At 40.1% G+C, this 22413-nt stretch overlaps 1 protein-coding gene across 3 annotated transcripts in view; it reads left to right on the top strand.

Moving 5' to 3' along the window:
- lrp1bb (low density lipoprotein receptor-related protein 1Bb) overlaps positions 1–22413 on the top strand; it is a 314579-nt gene that overhangs the window by 109958 nt on the left and 182208 nt on the right. For all 3 annotated transcript variants that reach the window (XM_037789698.1, XM_037789696.1, XM_037789697.1), the window contains exons 3-5: positions 18439–18558; positions 19198–19326; positions 21458–21715. In XM_037789698.1, coding sequence (XP_037645626.1) covers positions 18439–18558; positions 19198–19326; positions 21458–21715 — 507 coding nt within the window. The remainder of the gene's footprint in view (positions 1–18438; positions 18559–19197; positions 19327–21457; positions 21716–22413) is intronic.

Below are 22413 nucleotides of genomic sequence, written 5' to 3' on the forward strand. Positions count from 1 at the left end.
CATTTACAGCAGTGTCATCAAAGATCACTGATAGATTGAAGCCAACTCAACGCTGTCACATTTGCTGTCTCAAAGTGAATGTCAGCAATGCAACCTTGACTATATTTAGTACAGGAAATTGCATAACTCAATGATAGAAACCACAGTGATGTTTTGCTGAACACTTCGTTTACTCTTCATTTCCACAGCAGTTAGAGTTATAGGCTTAGTTTTTGTATGATGATTGCCTTCAAAGTTAAACAGGTTATGACATTTGATTAAATTTCATTTGATTCTCTTTTTTTCTTCCTGCTTAAAACATCTGAGCCCCGTTTATTGAATTTCATCCTCCTATTACTTCTTCTGACTTTAGTTTCCTCCAGCAGTAATATTATGATCGTGGTGGTGGATTGACATTTTAAAATATATAGCTACACATGCACCAGAAATATGCTATATTTGCATTAATGATTCTACATATTAACTTTAATCACTTGTATGCTGACACTAGTGTATCATAATTGGCACTTTCTGTGCGTATTGTGTCATCACAAAGAGTGAATACAACTGTTTTTGTGCGAATGCCCAGAAAGATCATCAGCATTAAGTTTTTATGAGTCAGATACTGCTGATTAAAAACATCATAATCTGGGCTCAGATTTCATGGCAGTGTGAATATTGGCATAAGCAGGGCTGTGAGATTGTTGTCATAACCTCGCTATTCAGCGCTTTGACCCGTCATATGGTATCTTTGTGCCACTTATCAGTGCGCATGGTGCAAAAGGTAGGCGAACATCCAATTAAATGGGAGTTATATGTAAATTGTAGCGTAACAACCGATAATTACATGCAGATCCACATTAAAAATACATATGATTATAGCATGAAATGACAGAAATACAATTTTCAAATCTTATTCCATTTGCTGTGTGCATTCTCTACAGTATATATATATATATATACGAGGTAACCAGGGAAACAGAGTGAATTGATTGTGAAGAACTTCATTTTGGTTGTAAAATGCATGAAAATATAAATTAATCGTCCTTTTTTTTTTCTTTGGCGAGTGACCACGGTATAAGCGGGATAATGCCCTTCAAGGTGTCCATTATCAGGAATTAATGGACGAGGTGGACGCCGGAGTGTTTAACTGCCTTAGTTTGCATTGACAAAACAACACAAAGCCTTAATCAACAAGCAGTTTAGTTATTGATTTAGTTTGGCTGTTAATACTGCTAGGTGCTTCCTCATGGGGGAACGTTGGGTCTCTGTAAATACAGTCTAGACCTGCTCTATATGAAGAGTCTCTCGAGATAACTTCTGTTATGATTTGACGCTATATAAATAAATTTAATTTAATTAGGTAGTCCTCTGCATCTTCTCTTTATCTAAACTGAAATGCAGTTAATTATGTTCTTGCTGTAGTTCTCAGTGAATGTTTAATTCAATAAAATATAATTGGGTGAGCAGCATGTAAAAGCTGACTGCTAACATGAGAACGACATGCGGTTCACAGCATCTTTCACCTCTTGTGACATTTAGACAACACATTAATAAGTATTTTTTATCCCTGACTGAGCTCGACCCAAACCATTATGTTCATCATTAATAGCCTCCTGTGGTAATAGCTCATGGAAACTTGACATTTACTGCAGAATCAGTTGTTGATAGTGAAGTGCGGAGCAGAAAAAAACAGGTGAATTTCAATATAAAATAAAAAAACAGCAAACAATAGATATAACTCGTGCTTTGTTAACCTTCCAGCCAGAAAAGAGTGAGTCCTGTGAAGCTAGTTCAGACACGCTGTACAAATCACACACACAGGATACACTGTATACACATATCCAGAGCCCTGCTTTAATGTAGTGTTCTGTTTAAGCTGCCACGCATGTGTTCGCTCTCCCATTGCCAATGAAAGAGCTGCTTCACTGCTCACAATACAACCAGAGCTGCCACAGTTATTGCTGGCGCTCGCTGTTCCAATTCATCCCCTGTAGGCTCTGATTCTGAGACTTTCCCCCAGTGAGGAAGTTTGTTGCTCCCTGATCTCTCTCCTCTCCTCTCTCTTTGTGCTAAGCTTCCAAGTGTGTTCTCTCAGTTTCAACTATTTAATATCTGCTCTGCCTAAAATGTGCTTCACGTGAGAACTGTGATTCTCTCTGTGTGCTTCTACGATTGTTACAATTTGAGGATTTGAACCAGATTCAGTCCCGCTGTTTAAGTCAGGCTGGAACCTATTTCTGCATCAATCAACACATCAGTAGAAGTGGGCCCGACGAGTAAAATTATATATACAGCTCGGTTGTATTCCCTCCCTCAGTGTTGCTAAGGAGATCCACATAACATGCATATTGCTGGCTTGGTTGTGTCCCACACTTATGAAGTGGTGGACGAGGTTGTAAAGAGTACTACCTATATGACATACTGGTATGGGTTGATACTGGTAGGGCTGTCCTCTCTTTATGCCTACTTCACACTACACGACGTTAGCCCTGGTTTTCTGTTCCCCGACAGTTTTTGGAGCTCCCCAACAAAAGGATGTGAGTCTGGCCTCTCCTTTCGAGCTTTCGCTGCAGGGCCGCAGGTGTCCACACGGCGCCGCTCCGCCGCACACACAGTCTGTGAGCGCTCTTACTTTCAGTTTGTAGCATCCGTCGTCCGACTATGTATTGATAACAACGCTGATACGTGAAAATGAGCTAAATGGCTGTTATTTCTATAAAAAAAGCAAAATGACGTGAGGGCGATGGGCAAGTAATGTAATCTGTGACAACAATAACCGCGGCAAGCCTATCACAGATGCATTCCAGATATGTAGCATGCTAAATATCTGGACCTGTAAGGGACTCCGGCCACGAGCTACAGCCAATGAGAGCGCAAGACAGTGGTTGAGGATAAACCTGGGGGAGGAGGAGGGCTCACCTGTAACAATAGGAACTTACTGTATGTGCTGTATTTGCAACACGGAGCAAAGTTGTTGTTGCACCTAGAGGACTAAATAGTAAAATAGACGTGTGGAAACCGGTGTGCCAACGACAAACATCAGCAATGTGTCTCGTGTATGGTATTATGTCATTTATCATGTATTTCTCGCGTGTTTTCGTGACAAAACGTAGTTTTGAAACCTCATCTGGGATTCCTCCTGGTGAAAGATCTTGTAGTGTGTGACTCCCTGTCGCCGATCAGTCATGTAATGTGAAAACCACGACGATTTAAAGACACCCGATTACAAGCAAGTTGTGTAGTGTGAACAGTACTGTGATCTGACGACTTTGAAAGTCGTGTGAACTTAGCTCCCGTCAACTAATTGGTTGTTTTGTTCTCAGTCGACTAAGATTTCTTTAGTTAATTAGTCCTTTTTTATGCTTTTTTCATGCTGAATGACTTATTTCCAAGAAACTTACGACCACATCTCTGTTTAACACACAATTTAAAGTGGTGCTTTTGTGTGATTCTTTGTGGAGAAATTCAGTTTCACAGATCTGTTGATTAAATCTGCTAATAGATTAGTGGACAAAATCGTATGAGTGTTAGTCAACTAAGAATTTCTAGGTTTGAGGACCCCTAGATACTGGTGATTTTACTTGTAAATAAATTACATTCTGACCCTTTCCCCTTGTGATGTTAAGAAAAGTTTAATGACAAGGTTTAACCGGAGTGAAAATTGAGTAAAGTGTGCAATTTCCAAATCACAAGAACCACATTTTTGATCATAACTTACTTGCATAATTAACAGTGTTAACAGGCTGTAGTGAGTAGGAGTTTAAGCTTAAGCCAGCGACTGTTAATTTCACCCACTCTGATGACAACAAATTGACTGTAGCTAATTAACGTTAAATTCGGCCAGACAACAAAAAAGAAACTCTTGGCTGTTGTCTTGTTAATATGCTCTGTGCATGCTGCTATCCTTTACACTTGCCAAAGATGGTTGTGTGGCAGAAGAACGTCCACACTGTATCGTGTTTGATTTTTTGGATAAAAAAAAAAAAAGAAGAATTGGGCTTTGTGTTTTTACTTTTCACAAACAGACCAACAGAGTGGTGACTGTTTCTTTTTTGTAGATGTAGATGATATCCTGGTGATCCTTCAGAGAGGCAGCTAGCAGGCAGCTCAACAGTTATTGAGTGTTGTCAGAATCTCTCAATAAAACTTTTAAGCACATCATATCATCAGTTTAAGCTTATCACATTAAAAGCTCTGAATTGAAACCTTCAGGATGTGAAACATCTTGTGCTGTCAGTCTATGAAGCTAACATCAACGTTAGCTTAAGTTGCTTCAGAGCTTTCAACATTATCATTAGGTGTTAAGTGTTGTCAGTCCAATATCAAAATCTTGTCAGACATGATTTGCCAGCACTTTGTTATGACTGGCCAACTATGCAGCTGTCAAAAATATTAAAATGACACTTTTAAATGTCATGATTAAATTTGAGTAATGTCTATCTATTATCATATCTAAATGAATGTGGGCTAAAATTATCAATTCTTCTAGAAAACCAGAACATTTTGCTCGGAAGTTGACTTTTCTTACTGACTGTTTTAAAAATAAAAGCGAGAGAACCCTGCGAGTATCTCAACAACAAGAAACTGCATTCGTTTATTCGATTTTGTTCAAGAAAAGTTGGCGACGCTGCTTATTGTTTTAACTACCTAGACCACAAATACAGGTCTGTTTTTGAATTTGTAGAAAATTAACACAATTTAAATCGTAAGTGCAATATCGGTTTAGAATAATTGCAATTTTTTTATCAAAAAGTTTTCCTCAAGTTGTTCAGCCCCAAAGTTTGAGTTACACCAAAAACCTTACAGATTCCACTGATTAGTTGGAGTACTGTTCTGTAATGAGGTATTTTATGTAACAGAATTCATGTTAGCAAATGAGAGCTCTTGTCTGCTCTCCTCCCGGCCAAGTAGTGTGCCTGAGGCAGAGGGCCCGTTAGACCCGGCGCTGCCGCTGGCCACCGGCCTGCTGTTGGGCTCATTTTGCCGTGGTTTCATCTAGAGAGGGTTGAAAAACAAAAGATGTGTCGTGACCGTGCTCTGATCATAGATGTTTTTATAATACTTCCATGGCTCTGATGCCAGAGGTGGGGTTGATTGCATTCAGGCTTGATTGCTTATCCTGTCCTGGGTAGCTCGGATGTTGCTATTTCAATTTTGTTTTTCAACTTGGATTTGGGGATTTTAATTTGACCAATTGCATTCGAGATACTTTGTTTAAATACAATGTTAGTGGTCCCAAACTTTCTTTTTGAGTTTGGGTTCATCCTGACACTGAAAGCATTTAAAAGTTAAGCCACTATATCCATGTCTCCTCATTGAGAATTAGATGTGATATGCAGGATACATATTGGCGCGGATCTGCAAAAACAATGACTTGTAAAAATTGCAACAAATCACAAATTGCTTCCCAGAGAACATAGTTGGTTGTGATTAAATATATGATGAGACTTTCAGAGTCAACCTGTGCCAGTCTCACTCACTCCAACAGAAAGTCGTCAGCAAAAATAATCCTCTGAATGTTACGGCGATGATGAGGTGCGGAGCGACTGCCTCTCCCAGCACTCTGCTTTGACAGGCTCTCTAATGTGTTTGATTCCAAAATATATGGATCTATTTCTGCCACGTCAGGGTAATCTGGACTTTTTATGCAGCGATGATTTCCATGTCATAGCACAACTTGTCAAAGGCAATGTGTTTGCCCTCTGCGGAGAACACACTGATTTAAGCTATTTGAGGATTTGAATTATAGTTCTGGGTACACTGGCTGAAAAGTAGCAGAAAAAACAAATCTCATTACTGACGTGGAGGTGAGAAAGCACCGTCTTCCCACTTCATCTTCTCTGGCAAACAAACACTTTTATTGTTTTTTTTTCTGTGACATTCTGATGCTAAACACTATACACTTGTATATTTTTTTCTTTATTTTTTAAATGTTAAACCTCTGGAAACTAAACAATGTCAAACATGCACCTTCCCTCCCACCTTCTGTCTCTGAACAACATTCAATTATCTCACTTGATTAACTTTTCAGTACGACAACTCAAACACTTTTCTCCAGAGTGAAGGAGCCTGCGATAAGTGATGCTCTTGTTCCGAAATGACTAGCCAAGAATACAGCTCAATCATATTTTTTAGTGTTTCTCAGTAGGTTGAAAATGTGCTGCCAACCCGCCTTGTGGACTGTAACATATTAGCATATTTATTAAATTTTTGCCCCTCTAATGGATGGAACATTTACAGTAAGTAGTCAAAGTGATCACTCTCCTCTCTCTACTCTGCAATGTGCTTTTTTGCTGTGTTATTCTACCTCACTGCAGCCTCTTTAGAGAAAATGAGGTTGTCATATTTGTTGTATTTCCTACTTCTGCTTTCGATACAGATGCATCTGATGATTTAAAGGTAATTTCCAGGGAATTTGTCAAAGTATTACATGTATTGAACTCATCTAATTTTAAATTAGATTCTGCTGTGCTGTTTGAAGAGTTGAGGTAACACTGGTTAGGGAACTGCCAGCCCCCACTACACACTATATAAATAACAGCAGACACTGGCAATCAATATTTCATGCATCTTACTTTGTTGTTCCACAGTCTGGCAAGATATTGTCACTCATGTCATTACTCTCCCTAATATGAGGAAACAATCTGGTGTCATCAAATCCTATTACAGCGGATTTTCTTCCTCAGGAGTGGTTAGAATTAAAATTTCATTGTTTGCTGGGAGATTTCGACACCCACACCCATGATGTGTCTTCCAATATTTAAGGGCATGTCAGAAGCCTGGCAGTGCACCAGTTCTCAAATCCCTCAGCGAATTGTCCTTTGAGGGATTAACAACATTTACTGTCACATTTGAGCCCTAGTTTGAGCTACAGGATTACATTTCTTGAAAACTACATGTATATGGTGCCTGCATCTCTCAATTTCTAGGGGGAAATTATACCTTCTAGACCATCCGGACAGCTCCATGTCACATCAAAGCTGACACACTTAAGCTTCTCAGATAACTTTCTAAAGCCTTGTCAATAAATTGTGTCACTGCAATCGTTGCTCATCTTATACAAATAATATTTCCCTGCACATACTTCTGGAAACTGTTGAATGTTTGAACTCCGGGGAATTTATGACCCAATTTCATCTTTGTGGAATCAATCTTGTCAGTCTTGCCACCCAGAGGATACCAACCACGGCTACAGACCTACAGAATGGGTTAAGCTTGTAATTTATGGGTGGGGAAATCCACTCATTAAAGGTCCTTGAGCCAGCCGAGGTGTACCGTCAGTGTTGGAATTGCATTTTAATTTGGTCCCACCTTAATTAGAGGCCTTGACTGCAAACATAGTTTTGGGGAAAGACTGGCTATTCACAGAGAAAAGGCCACGGCCATCCACACATGGAAGCCATAATTAGGCCAGATGGGGCAGCCTGACTGATGGCCTTTGGTTAGTCTTTTCTCGCCCGTGGTGGTGAGGCTTCTTGTTTGTATTCGCAGAGTAACAGTGCCACGCTCACCATTCATACTCTACCATCTGTGTGTGGCTGAATGTGGAGTAAACTTCTACTCTGCTAGACGGATGTGTGACTTTTTGTTTGTGGGATGCTGTGGAGTGAAATCTCCACAATAGGCAGAAATTCAGTGCTACTGTAGTTTTGTGAATCATAAAAATTTGGTGATACTCCTATTGTTGTGAATATTTGTCCATTTTTTCTATAAACCATTTTTGATGGATTTGTGAAAACAGCATCTAGGCCTCTGGGTGGGCATCCCCCATGTTGACTGACATGTGAGAAACAGTGTTGCTAGGATACCTGCTGTCAACCTCTGTGGCGCACTACTGACTACAGGTAGAGCACATCATAGCCCTGTACATCCTGTCTTGGTTGGTACAAGATGTGTTTCCCCTTTTTTTTTTAACAAAGCATCACAGCATTGGCTATGCCCTGTTAGTGATTCCCTTTACAACATTTAGGAGGATCCATTTTACAAGGCAGGCTAACTAGCTTCCTGTCGGAGCAGCCCATCCGCACAAAAATGCGTATGAATGCCACGATAAAGCAAAGGAAATTTAGGGTGCAATATGAACGGCTTTCTTGCTATTGGCGTCTCATTTTACACCATGTAATCTGTACTGAGTCCAATGTAAACGCGTAAATATGCCACGCTCAGAGAGTGTGACGTAGAATAAAAAGTGAGAAAGAACACTCATGGCGGCGGGGTGGGGAGGTGGATGGGTTCAACAAACACATGACTTTTAACCAGGAGACCTGTGTTCTGTTTTGTAAGTTATGTTAATCACGTTTGTCACGTGTTTTTTAGTGACGTTTGCGACGTACTTTCCATACTTATGTTACATATTTTACTTAGTTTACGTACTTATTTCAAGCTCAATCATGACATTTTTCCTAAACCTAACCCAACCCAAGTGGTTTTGTTGCCTCAACTTAACTGCAGATGTTACCTTAGTTTTGTTGCGGGGCATTCAAATGACACATGAAAATCTTAAAATGCATCCTCATAACACGCAGGATGTCCGTGTAATATGCTATTTATATGCCTTCCCACGAGACCGGGTTGGTCAGAGAGTGGAAGCCTGAGCTTGCTAACATTAACTCTGATTCTTAATAAACTTTACCTTTTAGCTCATGTCATATCATCACCCGCTGAGTCATTGGAAGCTGCACCACAGCTCAGTGTTGTGTTCGACCCGATCACACGGGAAGGCGTATAGTCAATAGCACGATATTGCAGCGTCATTCCGCATGTCATCAGAACGCATTTTAGGCTCTTAGCGTATCATTTGTACTCCACACAACAAAAATACGGTAACATCCGCAGTTAGGTTGAGGCAACAAAAACACTCACTTAGGTTTAGGAAAAAACATCATGGTTGGGCTTAAAATAAATACGTAAACAACGTTAGATAACTATGAAAAACACGTCGATGACATCACTAACGTAACATCGGTTTTGAACACTGGTGTCCTGGTTGAAAGTCGGATTTGTTGGACCGACTAAAGACTAAATGGCGTACAAATGACATGCAAAGCTCAACAAAGTCGTTCTTATTGCATGATAAATGCCTTGTCCATTATCGTGTCATTCACAAGCCATTTACTCCGACCGTGCCGGTTGTGTTTGCTAGCATTTATTTATTTATTTATTTGTTTGTTTGTTTGTTTTTTAATTTATTTATTTGATTGTAGTGGACATATGAAAGATTTGTATCATCTCATAACTCAATATTACCACGACTGCAATGACTGATCAGTACAAAGATATTATTATATTATTGTATATAATAAATTCACCATTCTCTACATGCTGCCATTGAACACTATCTGTGCTCTAAATGTTTTTGTGAGAACTGGAACTCATGTTTTGTGTAAATTTAAGCACACTATGTAGTCTGCCAGACACATAATGATATTGCAATTCCCAGATCACGGATATAATTTAAGCAAATCATGACTTTCTGAAACTATATAATAATATAACAAAGCGGCAGAACCTCCGCTGAGCTTCACTTATCTCAACCAATCCTTTTTTTCAGCAGGCGCAATGTGAAAACAGATGGAATTAATTTTGTGCAATTGCTAGAATCATTCTGTGGATACAGTACATCTGATGAAAGCAAATTAGACTGCGGTAGACTGCAAATTAGACCTGGGCTTGTTGTTGTGAATGCATATGCCTCTGTGCTTCACACTGAGTAACATTTGACCGCATATTTCAGTTATTCAAACATTGTACAAATCGAAAATGTTCTGCATTGTGAAAAGAGATTGGATGGATATTGTTTACTGTTTTATAGCAGTTTGCTCAGCAACTCATGAATATTTCTGTATGTGCTCTGAACTTCAGCAGTTGCTTCTTTAGGGAGCAGTCATTATATTTTTTGGAGAAGATAATAGAACAAATGAAGTATGCTGTTTCTCACATCATCTTTGTGGTTACAATTCATAATTTGAGTGTACTCAAGTGTGCATCTTTCACAGCTGTATTATTCCTCATTAGGTAGAGACGGCATATACAATATACGTTTTCATTATATTAAAGCCAGTATTTAATGATATTAAGTTAGAGAGATTATAGATCACAGAAAATGAAAAGATTCTGTTAAGTATCTAAATCATATTTCTTCCACATACAGTATATTTGCAGACGATAGTGTCACGGCTAATACATGTACTTCACTATTGACTCATGCTCTCAGATGTAGCGCTGCATAGCTCTAGATATGTGAGACGCATCAAGCCGGCTCAGTGGCAGGTATACAATCCCCGCAGCACTCTGTGTTTGCCAAAAGGGAAAGCTGATCATCTGGCGTCTGTGAGCAGATATAAGGATTAGCTTTGAATATCTTCAGCCCGCCATGTAGTCATTTTGCATACTGCTTCACAACAGGGAAGCGTGCTGGTTACCATGCCACGCAATGAATAATAATGCACAGGTCACATGGGGGTCCACACACAAGCTCGGGAGCGAGTAAACAGAGATGGCTGGAAGCAGCGTCAGTTTTTGACCCTCCTGTCAAGGACTGACTATTTTTTTTTTTAAGTATATTTTTACCAGGCAGCATTTTAATACACAGTTTTACATTCTTATGCTTCCATGGTGGCGGCAGCTGTGACCAAAGGTTTGCGGAGGTTCATATAGAGCAGGGATGTAACCATGCTGAGATACAATATTTGGCTCTAACGCCGAAAACACACATTAGAGCAGCATCGAAATGCGTCCTGCGGCAAGCTGCCATGCAACGTCTATTCAAAGCTGCTGCCAAATCATAGACTGTATATAAGAAGTAGACGTAGTCACAGTGACGTTACCCATTGGTTTGAGGACTGCCGCTTTGAAGCCTCAAGTTCAGTATTTTGATTGTCGCCACCTCGGTTTTTAGCTGTCGCCATCTTGTCTTTTTGCAACCAGAAGTGACACTAGAAGATGGAGCTAAGTACAGCCGAACACTGAATAAGACATTTTTAGGCGACCAAAATGTTACGATTAACTTTCATGAACTGACAACACACCGTGAAAGGGTTAAAGGGGTAAGACAAAAACACAAACAGCTCCCAGACCGGACAACGCCGTGGTAGCAACCTGTCAATCACAAGGTAGCCACGCCCTAAAGCATACCCTGCTTTATGGTCTATTTGACTCTAAATGGGACCATAATTTACTAAATGAACATCATGTTGTATTGATGAAGACTTGAAACTAGCGATTGAGACCATAAACTCATGTTTACAGTGTTTACTGAGGTAATAAATCAAGTGAGGAGTAGGCTCATTTTCTCATAGACTTCTATACAATCAGACTTATTTTAGCAACCAGAGGAGTCACCCCCTGTTGGCTATTAGAAAGAATGCAAGTTTAAGGCGTTTCCACATTGGCTTCACTTTTCAGACCCAGAGGTTTGCCAGAGGCAAGCTAAAAGTTGGGGATCGTGTAACTTTTGGTGGCAAATTGCAGCCAGATAATACCAGCAGCCAATCAGTAAACAGAGTCCTGTGACTCCTGTGACATGTTGACCTATGTTACAAAAAATGTCTTTCCACCTGAAACACATGAACACGTCTCCTGGCAGCAGAAAAATGTAATTATTGTGGCGAGCCAAACTGCGCCGTTGCCTGGTGTGTTTTTGCATTAATAAAGCAGTAATAAAATTGGCAATCTTCTACATCACTATTGCACATCCTCTAGTGTACCATTACCTACTCCCTACTTATGGTCTGCATGACAATTCAAGCAGAAATAGCTTCCAAATCATCATCTGTTAGCAGAAATGAGCAGAGAGGCTACCGTTTCAGCATCCAGCTTTCCTTTTCACCCCTGTTGGACCATCGTAAGAGGAAGCTGACTCATACAGAGCCATTGTTTTTCTTTTGATTGACATTCAGTGGGTTATATTCAAAGTATATGGCAGTCAGAAGGGGGCAGAGAAAGTCTGTTTATACTCCGCCATTCAAATGCTAATGTCTCAGAAAGATAGCAGCCTATGACAATGTATCTATCCAAGCAGACACATTTTACCGGCATGTGTCTCTTTGTAGCTCTGTGTAATTCTGATTACTTTCAACCTGCACTTTCTCCCCAGCCATTGCCATCATGATGACTGATTGTATTCAGTGTTTTGTCATCATTGCAGAGCATTACGTGGCTCCACTTTGCCGGGAGTGTGGCTCTCTAGTCCACCCCAATATGTCCGGCAGAATCTCAGTCCATATTACCTTCAAAATCACAAAAACACATCCGCGTCCTCTGGATTACTTTGACATGAATGTTTTGCTTTCCCAGCCAGCGACTCACATTCACAGAAAATGTGGTTCGGAGGCTGCATCAGATGGAGTGACCTATGTGACATTTGGCACACACTTAAACTAGCCTCTAGTATGTAGTTCTGCTGTTGTAAAAGCAATGTGTTTTAACCACTTTTCAGCTGTGACTCCAGTTCAGCCTTCATAACATGACAATGGGCAGCTGTCATTGTTAGCTGCAGCTACAGAGTAGCTAAACAGTGAATTAAGATGCAAAATAAAAAAAAAATAATAATCTTTTCGATGAAATACATTATGGCCAAGGTTGAAAATACATCTAAGTATGCTTATAATTCAGATCCTGTTTGACTCTATAGAAAAAAATCAAGCTCAGGCTGAAATGCAATGTATATTCGGATCTGGAAGAAATCCATTTGTATCGGGGTAAAAAAATGCTTTTACACTGCATGTTTCTAATTTAGTTTACCGCTGTTTGGTAATCACCAGTTAAACATGAGTAATTCAGAGCTGAGCAAAGCAAGATAAATGCAACGACTTTATGTTATGTCATAATCAGCGCCACATTATGTCAGTGCTGGATACATTAAGAAATGTTGTAACGACGCTAACCAACAGGCTGTTGCATTCATTTTCAGAGGGTAAAACTTTAATGGTCTCTTGTTAAATTGAGCTGAAAATGCATTTTGAATTTGTGGATACAACCATGATGGGACAGTTGTGTGTGAGTGCTTGTGTATTTTTGGATGCATGCTTGTATGTGCAGTATGAAAACATATCTGTATTTGTGCATGTTGCTTTACTCTGCACGTTAAAGCAGCAGTGGGTAGAAATGGAGCAAATAGGATTTTCACTGATTTCTCTCACTGAAATGACTTGACTAGATTTTTTAAATCCTGAAAACAGAGCCATGAGGAGGTGCAGAAATAATAATATAATATGCTGAAATGTAATTATGGCATTGTTGCCCAATGATGCCAAAAACATTCTGCCTACTGAAGCTTTAAATGAAAGTACAGAGTAAGGTGGTGCGCACAGGTGGGCAGACAAACATAATGAGAGCTGCAAGATAGTACAGTTGTAGGCACTCAGTTCATTTGAATACATGATTACCTCAGAGCTTTTCACAAAGTCGGATCAGAGAAATCGTCCTTGCATTCTGACTCAACATATGTGATGCACTGAGATGTTTTGCTCCCCCCCATCGACATAAAGGTTTTGTCTTTACTTTAATGAAAACATAATCTGGCAGCATTATATTTCCTGCAAAACCTATTAGCCAATGCAAATTAGATGTATATAAGCATTGTGTGATTTGTGAAGACATCAGAGGGGGGTAGAGGGTGTTTTTGAAATGTTTTCATTCTTGAAAATAAATCACTAAACCACAGTGGGCCCATAGACGATGAAGCTTGTTAGGTTATTTCTTGCAGCTGTTAAAGTAAATTCGGAACTTGAGTTTATCCACTGTGTTTGCAGGAATATTTTAATCCATTTAACTCTCTTGCTTTGTCCTTTCCTCATGCGGACATATACAGCAAGGGATGTGGTCATACACAACAAAACAAAGGGTTAAATGCCAGTTTAACATGCTAGAATTAATTCCTTCTTTCAGTAACATGGATAGCTCAACTCGGCCAGGCGTGCCAGCACACTTAGAAAATAATCACAAAATGCAATAGCATAACGTTCTGTCAACATAAAAATGAATAGGCTACAGTATCTGCCTACTTATCAGACTAGGAAAACAGTTTTGTGACGTACTTTTGTCTGCTTTCCTGTGGAGGGTCATCTACGGCATGTCGCCTCTCTGTTAGCCACATCTCAGGCATCTCCTGGTCAATTTACTGAGATTTGCAGCAGGCTGTTCAGCGTGGAGACGGTCATCACGTCGACTTTTTCGTAGATTTTATTGTTGTTATTGTTGATTTTTATTGTTATATCTCCAGTGGTCGATATATGAGTGCAGTAAGCTCCTCTAACAGGAGCGTTCACATGTAAGGAGAGTTTATTGCAGACTTTCATATAGACATTTTGGAGTCATCAGTACCTTGTTTACCTTTCTGACTTGTTTGATGGTTTGAAAACTCTCTCTCTCTAGTAAAGATGTTGGTTTCCAAAATGTAACATAAGGTCTGCTGCCTCTGTGTGTCTTAATGGGGACAAAATGACTTAGTTTGTGAAATTCTCTCCAACATGCATTGTTGGATACTTCTATTTTCTCAGCAGTTTGAAGCGGGGGTAGTTTCAGCAGTCAGGAGAACAACTGAGAACAATTTGGCCTCATACTATAGCACTAAGCTCTTTTTATCACACTGAGCAAGAGCAGCATACATGTGTTTACAGCTTTGAAATCACTCCCAAAGATGAGATGTATTTTGATACAAACAGATGCCCAACAACGAATTCAAAGTATTTTTCTGGCAATTAAGGTTTGTTTAGGCCAACGAATGCAGTAAACATGCTTCTATTTCCAACCAACAACTGAGACAAAATCCTCAACTATATGCGTTTCATTTCTCTAAGATCTATGTATTTAGCTTCCAAAAGAATATATTCTTAGTAGGGCTGTCAATCGATGAAAATACTTAATCGCGAATAATTGCATGATTGTCCATGATAAATCACACATTTTATATCTGTTCAAATATACAGTACCTTAAAGGGAGATTTGTCAAGTATTTAATTCTATTATCAACATGGGAATGGGCAAATATGCTGCTTTATGCAAATGTATGTATATATTTTTTTATTAGAAATCAAGTAACGACACAAAACAATGACACATATTGTCCAGAAACCCTCACAGGTACTGCATTTAGCATAAAAATATGCTCAAATTATAACATGGCAAACTCAAGCCCGACAGGCAACAACAGCTGTCAACTGCATGTGATTATCATAAAGTGGACATGTCTGTAAAGGGGAGACTCGTGGGTACCCATATAACCCATTTTCATTCACATATCTTGTGGTCAGAGGTCAAGGGACCCCTTTTAAAATGGCCATGACAGTTTTTCCTCGTCAAAATTTAGTGCAAGTTTGGAGCGCTATTTAACTTTCTTTGCAACAAGCATGTATAACATGGAAAACCCAATGGATTCCTTAGGTTTACTAGTTTCACATGATGCCAGTATCTTCACTCTAGCTTTAAAACTGAGCCCGCTACAACCTCCGAAAGATCGATTGCATTAATACGTTAAAGAAGTTAGTGGCGTTCAAACGAATTTGCCTTAATTATCGTGTTAACTTTGACAGCCCTAATTCTTAGTTAAGATGTAGCCTAGTATGATGTTGCCTCTAATACGTGGACTCTTTCTAGTGTAGAGTGTTTGTTAGTCCACCACCTGGGGTGTTCAAACTTCACTGGACAACTTTGGATAAAAGCTTCCACATGTATAGTGCAGCAAACCCCCCGGGTGTGCCTGACAGTCACACTTTTCTAGCGGGTGAATAACCGGACTTAAGAATTGCCTCAAAATGATTAATGTCAACAACATATCCTTTAAACACAGAAAAGCAATACCATGCCTCTCCGCAAAGAGTTTGTCTCCAGATTATCTTTAAAGTTTATCGAGCTTCGGCTCCTTAAATCATTTCACCTCTATGAGCCGGTGTGGGGTATTAATAAATATCCAAACAGGCTCTCTGTGGTCACTGAAGACCAAAGGCTACTGGGCATTTACCATTTTAATACTTCAGTGTTTGCTTGCTCTGTTATCACCTCACAAAATAGTTTGCCCCAAAATGAAAATGCAGTCACTTTCCACTCAACCTCCTGTCAGTCAAAACTCCTCTGAGGGCGATATGAAAACCAAATACACAGAAAGTTCGCCCCTGTAGTTCCATCTCAGCCCTCTCTGAAGCTGTGAACAGAGCCATTGTTTTACAGCCTGCATATTTTAATATCAATAACTCTATTTTGTACACACTTGTATTTGAGATTTGTTTTTAGGTTCAGTGAAGAAGTGTGAAAATGTCCCACGTCTACGGCTTGTTAGTTAACAGTTACTCATCTCATTGCTAAATTTCCCTCGCTTACAGTTTCTTTTAATGATTATCAGTTGACATATTGCCCTCCAACAAGCTCTCACTGAGATTTATATATTTCTCTCCAAACAATACAACCGCACCATTCATCTCAATGTGTCTGTGAGCCAGCATGACAGTCAGACACTGTAATGAAAAATGTACTTCTGATAACTCAATAAGTGTTAAAAAGAGTCTGATCCACTGAAATCACATAATTCCAACTCTTAAAAATCGACATCAAAGACTGCGTTTTCATTCAGAAAGTAATGATAACCGAAGCTTTGATTGTCGTTCAGTTCCCACTATGCTAAATACACCCTGTCAAGAAATGATTCGGTCCTCTGCCGCAGCATTTCATAATGTCTTGAAATGGTTCGCACAGAAAAGACCAAGAACAATCGATGCAAGCTTTTGTCTCGCGCTACGTAACTTGACATTAATTAATGTTCAGCAGTGGCATATCAATCTTCGTGCAATTAAAGCTTTGTTTTGAGGGTTATACTTTCACTTGTGCTTTTTATTCTGCTGAACTTTCATCATGCCATAATTAGCTGTCCTTTGTTTCTTTATGTATAAAGATTAGTGCAATACAGAGCATCATCAGCACTCAGAAAATACACGGGAAATGACAATGTTGGCACTTCCTGATTGCTGCTACCATTTAATCAATGTGTCAAATGATGACTGTAGCTGCTAAAACGTTTGAATTGTACTCATCAGAAGTCTATGATTGCGGGATCACAATTTCTACGGGATTCATGAAACTCATAGTTAAGTGTCATTTAAACTTTACGATACAAAAATCACTTTTTACTCTCCTCCTGTCTATATCCTGTGACATTTACTACTCCACGCTGACATTTCTTTCACTTGTTTTTCAGTTCCATCCTGTAGTTAACAGTTATATCTGACTCTCCGGATGTAGACTGTCGGTTTAACACCTTTTCCTAGCATACAGCGAGCGAACTCTGGCGGATGGAGTGCGGAAAAATGTCCAGATATACTACAAGCGATCGATTTTGATAAATGAAAATAGCTTGGAGGTGCACAAAACTTTGCTAAATAGAGCCAGGGCGAGCGTTTTTTCAAGCAAGTGACACGTCGCTTTGCCTGTTTGGTGACGCACGGAGCAGGTTAGGACATATTCATTGGGATAAACTGAAACAATCTGATGTTCGCTCGTTCGCATCGCGTCCTTTTAGGAAGAGGTGTTAGCCTGCCATCGGCCACGTATTTCACAAGGCATTCTCATCCCCTTACATTATCTGCACTATTATACAACCATGATTTTGCAAGGGCACCGTCGCTGCATCCTGTGCTAAGTGCCGACCAAGACGATGTGATTGTGATTGATTTAAAGAAATACAAACAAGCCAGATAGTTTTTTCCCTCTCTACCAGACTGATCATGTGTAGGGGTTAGGGCTGGGCAATATTTTTGACCAAATACTCTATATTGTTATTGTGACAATATAGTAGGGTTGACCATTGGTGCTTTCATTTGAAAGCACCAATGGTCAATGACCAACGTAGCTAGAAAAAGTCTGGTAAGTTCAGAAAAAGAAAACAGAAATTACATAATTTTACTGTAATGCAGCCTTTAAAACCAGGAAGAAGACACTAATGCGATATTACGATATCCAAAATCGAAGACAATGTCTAGTCTCATATCACGATATCGATATAGTATTGATATATTGCCCAGCTTTAGTAGGGGTGTAAGAAAATATCAAAAAATATTAAGTATTGTGGTATTATATTTTGTGATACTGTATTGATTTTTAATTAATAGCTTACATGCAAAGATTAATTCAGTCATTACATTGACATTATTACATTACATTATTTAATTTGCAAAGAGATGCGCCCTCTCAAAGTTACAACAGTTACATGCATTTTTTTTGCAAAACAAACACCATTTTCTTTTCATGGTGATTCATAAAAACTCTTGTCTAAGAACAGTTTTAAACTTGTGACGGTCAGCTGGATTATTTTTGCTAAATCACAGGGGAGCAGTAGTGACTGAAAGGGCAAGAGGAAAATTTTAAAAATCCATTTCCGAAATCAAAAAGTAATTTCCCATTTCACATACTCCTTCTACCCTTTTTCCTCCAATCCTCACTTTTCCTCTCTTTCTCTCTCTCCCCCTGCAGAGCTCCTGTCAGCCTGCCACGAGCTCCGGTGCCGCTACGGCTGCGTCATGACGAGAAACGGCACCTTCTGTTTCTGCGCTGATGGCTTTGAGGTCGGCGAGGACGGGACGAGCTGCAGAGGTAGGATTCAGCTGCGCTGGTGGGGGCCTCCTGCCATGGAGCCCTCCCTCCTCTTCCTCCTTCTCTTCCACACACCAATCCCTCCTTTTCGCCCTCAGCCAGACTTCCTTCAGATGAATAAGCAGGAGGTGCCCGCTATATGAGAACCATCTGTCTGCAGGCAGGGCTTCATGTACTGTGCATTACACCCCCAACACACACTTATACTGTATATACAGCACACACATTTCTCTCTGTCTCTTTTCTCTTCCCTCTACATATGTGCCACAGGCCTGGTTTCTGACAGCCAGCGAGGAAGACAGGATTTTGCTGTCAAAGGTGCCTCTAGAGGTGTAGTGTCTCACTTGGACTCTGCACAGACCTTATACCGGCGACATGGCACAACATTGCATAATTGTGCTGGAGGAAGTGCTTTAACAAAGTAGCGTTGCCTCCTGAATTTGATCCTGTTTGGGGGGAAGACTCGAGAAAAGAGCGGTTTATAGGGTGCTGCAGCTCCAAAAAAGGCTCATTGGTTATAAAAGTAATTATGCCTGAGGTGCCAGAGTGAGGCCACATTAAGTATACTTTATGTATTTGGGTCATGTTTGAGCACACCTAATTTGTTACAAATGACTCTCTTTCTTTTTTCTCCATAAGATCATGATGAATGTGCCATGTATGGCGCATGCAGCCAAACCTGCACGAACACCTACGGGTCATACAGATGCAGCTGCACGGAAGGATACATCCTGCAGCCTGACAGGATATCTTGCAAAGCCAAACAAGGTGAGCGGCACACTTGCATGTGGAAACAACACAATCTGCATAGTATGTATGTTTCATTTCTAATAATAAACAGGGCAGGTTTTTGTTCAACCAGAGTGGAGCTTCTCGTCGCCATGGCGCTCGCTAGCTTTGGTAGGGGCGAGATTAATGTGGTTTAGTAGTGACCACATCTATCACCCGCATGGGAACGGGTAGACGTGGTCAGGCCAGGATAATGATAAAATTAATGAGCATGAGATTTTAAGTGGGAGCAGTCTGGAGTATTTTGTGCGGAGACAATGCCCAGCGTCACCCTGATTTATGTTAATGCCTGATGCCGCTAACAAATCTGTCCCGATGAGTAAAACAGCCTACTTAGAAATAAAAAGAGGCTTTGTGTTTTGGTGGTCCGTAAGTAAACAAGCTTAACCTTGTGCGGTATATTTTTGAGTCGTGCATTGAACCATAAAATGCATTTTTTTTAATGGTGTTGTCACTTTATGGCATATATGGGTTGGATATAGCTGGAGGCCCAACACACCTAAGCTGGGGAGAACACCACTGTTGCAGCTTTTAATCAATGTGACTGGTGTCCTACCAGGAATAAACTGAATATGATTACCCATAAACTTAACTGAACCCAATGCTCACATGCATTAATATTAATTTAGCAGAGAGCGATAGTGGTACAGGGATAACTATGGGGTTACCATTAGTTGTAAAAGCTCATGAATATAAATTTCAGCTAGAGCTCTCTGAGGCTAGACGATGAAGAGCGGCAGGGAATGAAAAACATATTAATGTGTTGAGTGTGAGATTGAAGTTAAAACTCGGCAGCACAAATGTTCTTTTTGGGGGTTTTAATCTTGATTCGATCTCTTCTCATTTGGCTCCGATTGAAGTGGAAGGTAGAATAATTTCTATTCTATTTGTATTCCGAGCACAAATCTGACTCTACAACACCCTGATGGTTTTCATGTCTGCTTGATAAAACACTTCACTGACTCATGCTAAGTACCTGTAACCTGTAACTGTAGATTATGCAAGTGTGGGGTTTTTGCATGTTGCAGAAAATACCGTTATTTGACTTACATAATACAATGAATGGCAGGAATCATACTGCATACTACTCAGGAACGCAGTATGTACTGTATACTGCATACTGCGTTCGTCAGTAGTATGTAGTAGGCAGCTTCTAATGCAGCCTTTGTCCCTGTGCAAATGCAGACACACCTAAAAGAGTATTTCTGACTGCGAAAAGGGATGGCTTAATGTACTATCAGTGGGACTTTAATCATGTGAGCCAAAAAAAGCTTTGCCGTTATTGCTACATCAACTAACATTTCCCATGTTTGATTAAAAGTCGGGGTAGACCAGAGAGGCTGGTCCAAACCCCATCTACCCCCTACTGTGGGAGAAGAACTAAAAGTTGATTCAGAGGGATAAGGGGAAGCAGTTATGTGAGCAGGCATTCTGATTTATTGCCTATATTAGGAGAGTAGCCCTTGACTTGAACTTGTGTGGGAGATCGGGATAAATAAGGGCCCTTTTTAGGGGGTGAACCTGGTGTCAGAGAGTGTGCACGCTCAATTAAGCCCATAAAGCAGCTTATCTCAGTTTTACTACCGCGGATTGTCCTTCCACGACTTGACTTATGTTTCTCAATTTGTTGTTTTCATTCCCATCAATCAGCTCTGAAAATCAGTTTCTTGTTGGATTGTTTTGCTGCTGTTTCACACAGGGTTAGAGTTAGAATATAATCTTTCTTTCTTTCGCAGGGCTGTCAAAGTTAACGCGATAATAACACGTTAATGCAAGTTTGTTTTAACGCCGCTAATTTCTTAATGCATTTATGCAACTTGCGATTTTTAGGTTGTGCAATCATGCAATTAAATATATATAAAATGTATTAGTTCTTTCTGAAATACATCATGTTGGATAAATAAACAGACAAATATAATACCACCGATGACAACAGAAATCAAAAAACAGAACACCTCAAAGGTAGCCTACTATAAACCTGTACACCACATCATTAAAGTGTCCATTTCTTTGTCTCTGTTTTTTCTCATTCTCTGTGTCTGTGTGTTCCTCCTGAGTATTCAGCTGTCCATTTAAACTAATACCTTCCATATTTTCCCTTCCGCTCCAGATCCCGGTGACAGCCGTCCAATGCTCCTCATCGGTGGCTCAGATCGTATTGTCATCACCCATCTAAATGGAACAGGCCTGCAGCCCCTGAGGTCTCTGAGTGTAAATGGAACACTGGCTCTGGATTTCCAGCACAACCAGGAAAGTGTGTGCTGGGTTCTGTCTACTGAGTCCTCTGGGCAGCTCCGCTGTGCTGAAACCAGGAATCTGCGGGGATTCACACGGGAACAGGAAATAAGAACACAACAAAGTTTGCAAAGTATGTTTTCAGCTGTTCATAGTTCTCTCCTACAGTACTTTTCATTTCCATTCTTTTTCCTGATGAATTTGAGTGATTATCTGCTCTCACATCATGAACACTCTCACCTACAAGAGGATAGTGGTGAGATGAGATCACCCCAGTGCTCTCTCACACAAACATACTCAGCCCTCTCTCTCTCTCATTTATTCCCTCTCATACTCTTACCTGTGAGCTCTCTTTATATCTCTTCATTATCGCTGTGGTTGAAGGCAGGTTAGCCTCAGCGGTTTTGGCCACTCACCTTTCCCCTACAGCTGTCCTTCAACCCTGCAGGCTACACCTGCTTCGCTACTTCAAATGTGCTCTCTTTCCATCCTTTTATTTGATCCTTCCCAGATTCTCACAAATATCAAACCTGTTATTAAATGTGTATAGTTTTTACTGGACGGATTTTTAAGCTTTGAGTCGGAGTCTAACCTACTGCTGTCATTACATACAGTTTAATACTGGTGCATTCATTTAGAACAACTGCATCAGAGATGTCAGGTTATAGAGCTCAACGATGGCCGCCCACTTTTTGCACGGCTCCGGTTCCAGATGTGAATTTCCCATTCATTCACTCCATTTACATTTAAGAAAATCCTTATATAAAAAGTTTTAAGCACGGAACCAAACCAACCAGCTACGAAATGAATCGTGAACATAAAACATTTGAT

This window comes from Sebastes umbrosus, chromosome 13, assembly GCF_015220745.1.
Source record: "Sebastes umbrosus isolate fSebUmb1 chromosome 13, fSebUmb1.pri, whole genome shotgun sequence".
Lineage (NCBI taxonomy): Eukaryota > Metazoa > Chordata > Actinopteri > Perciformes > Sebastidae > Sebastes > Sebastes umbrosus.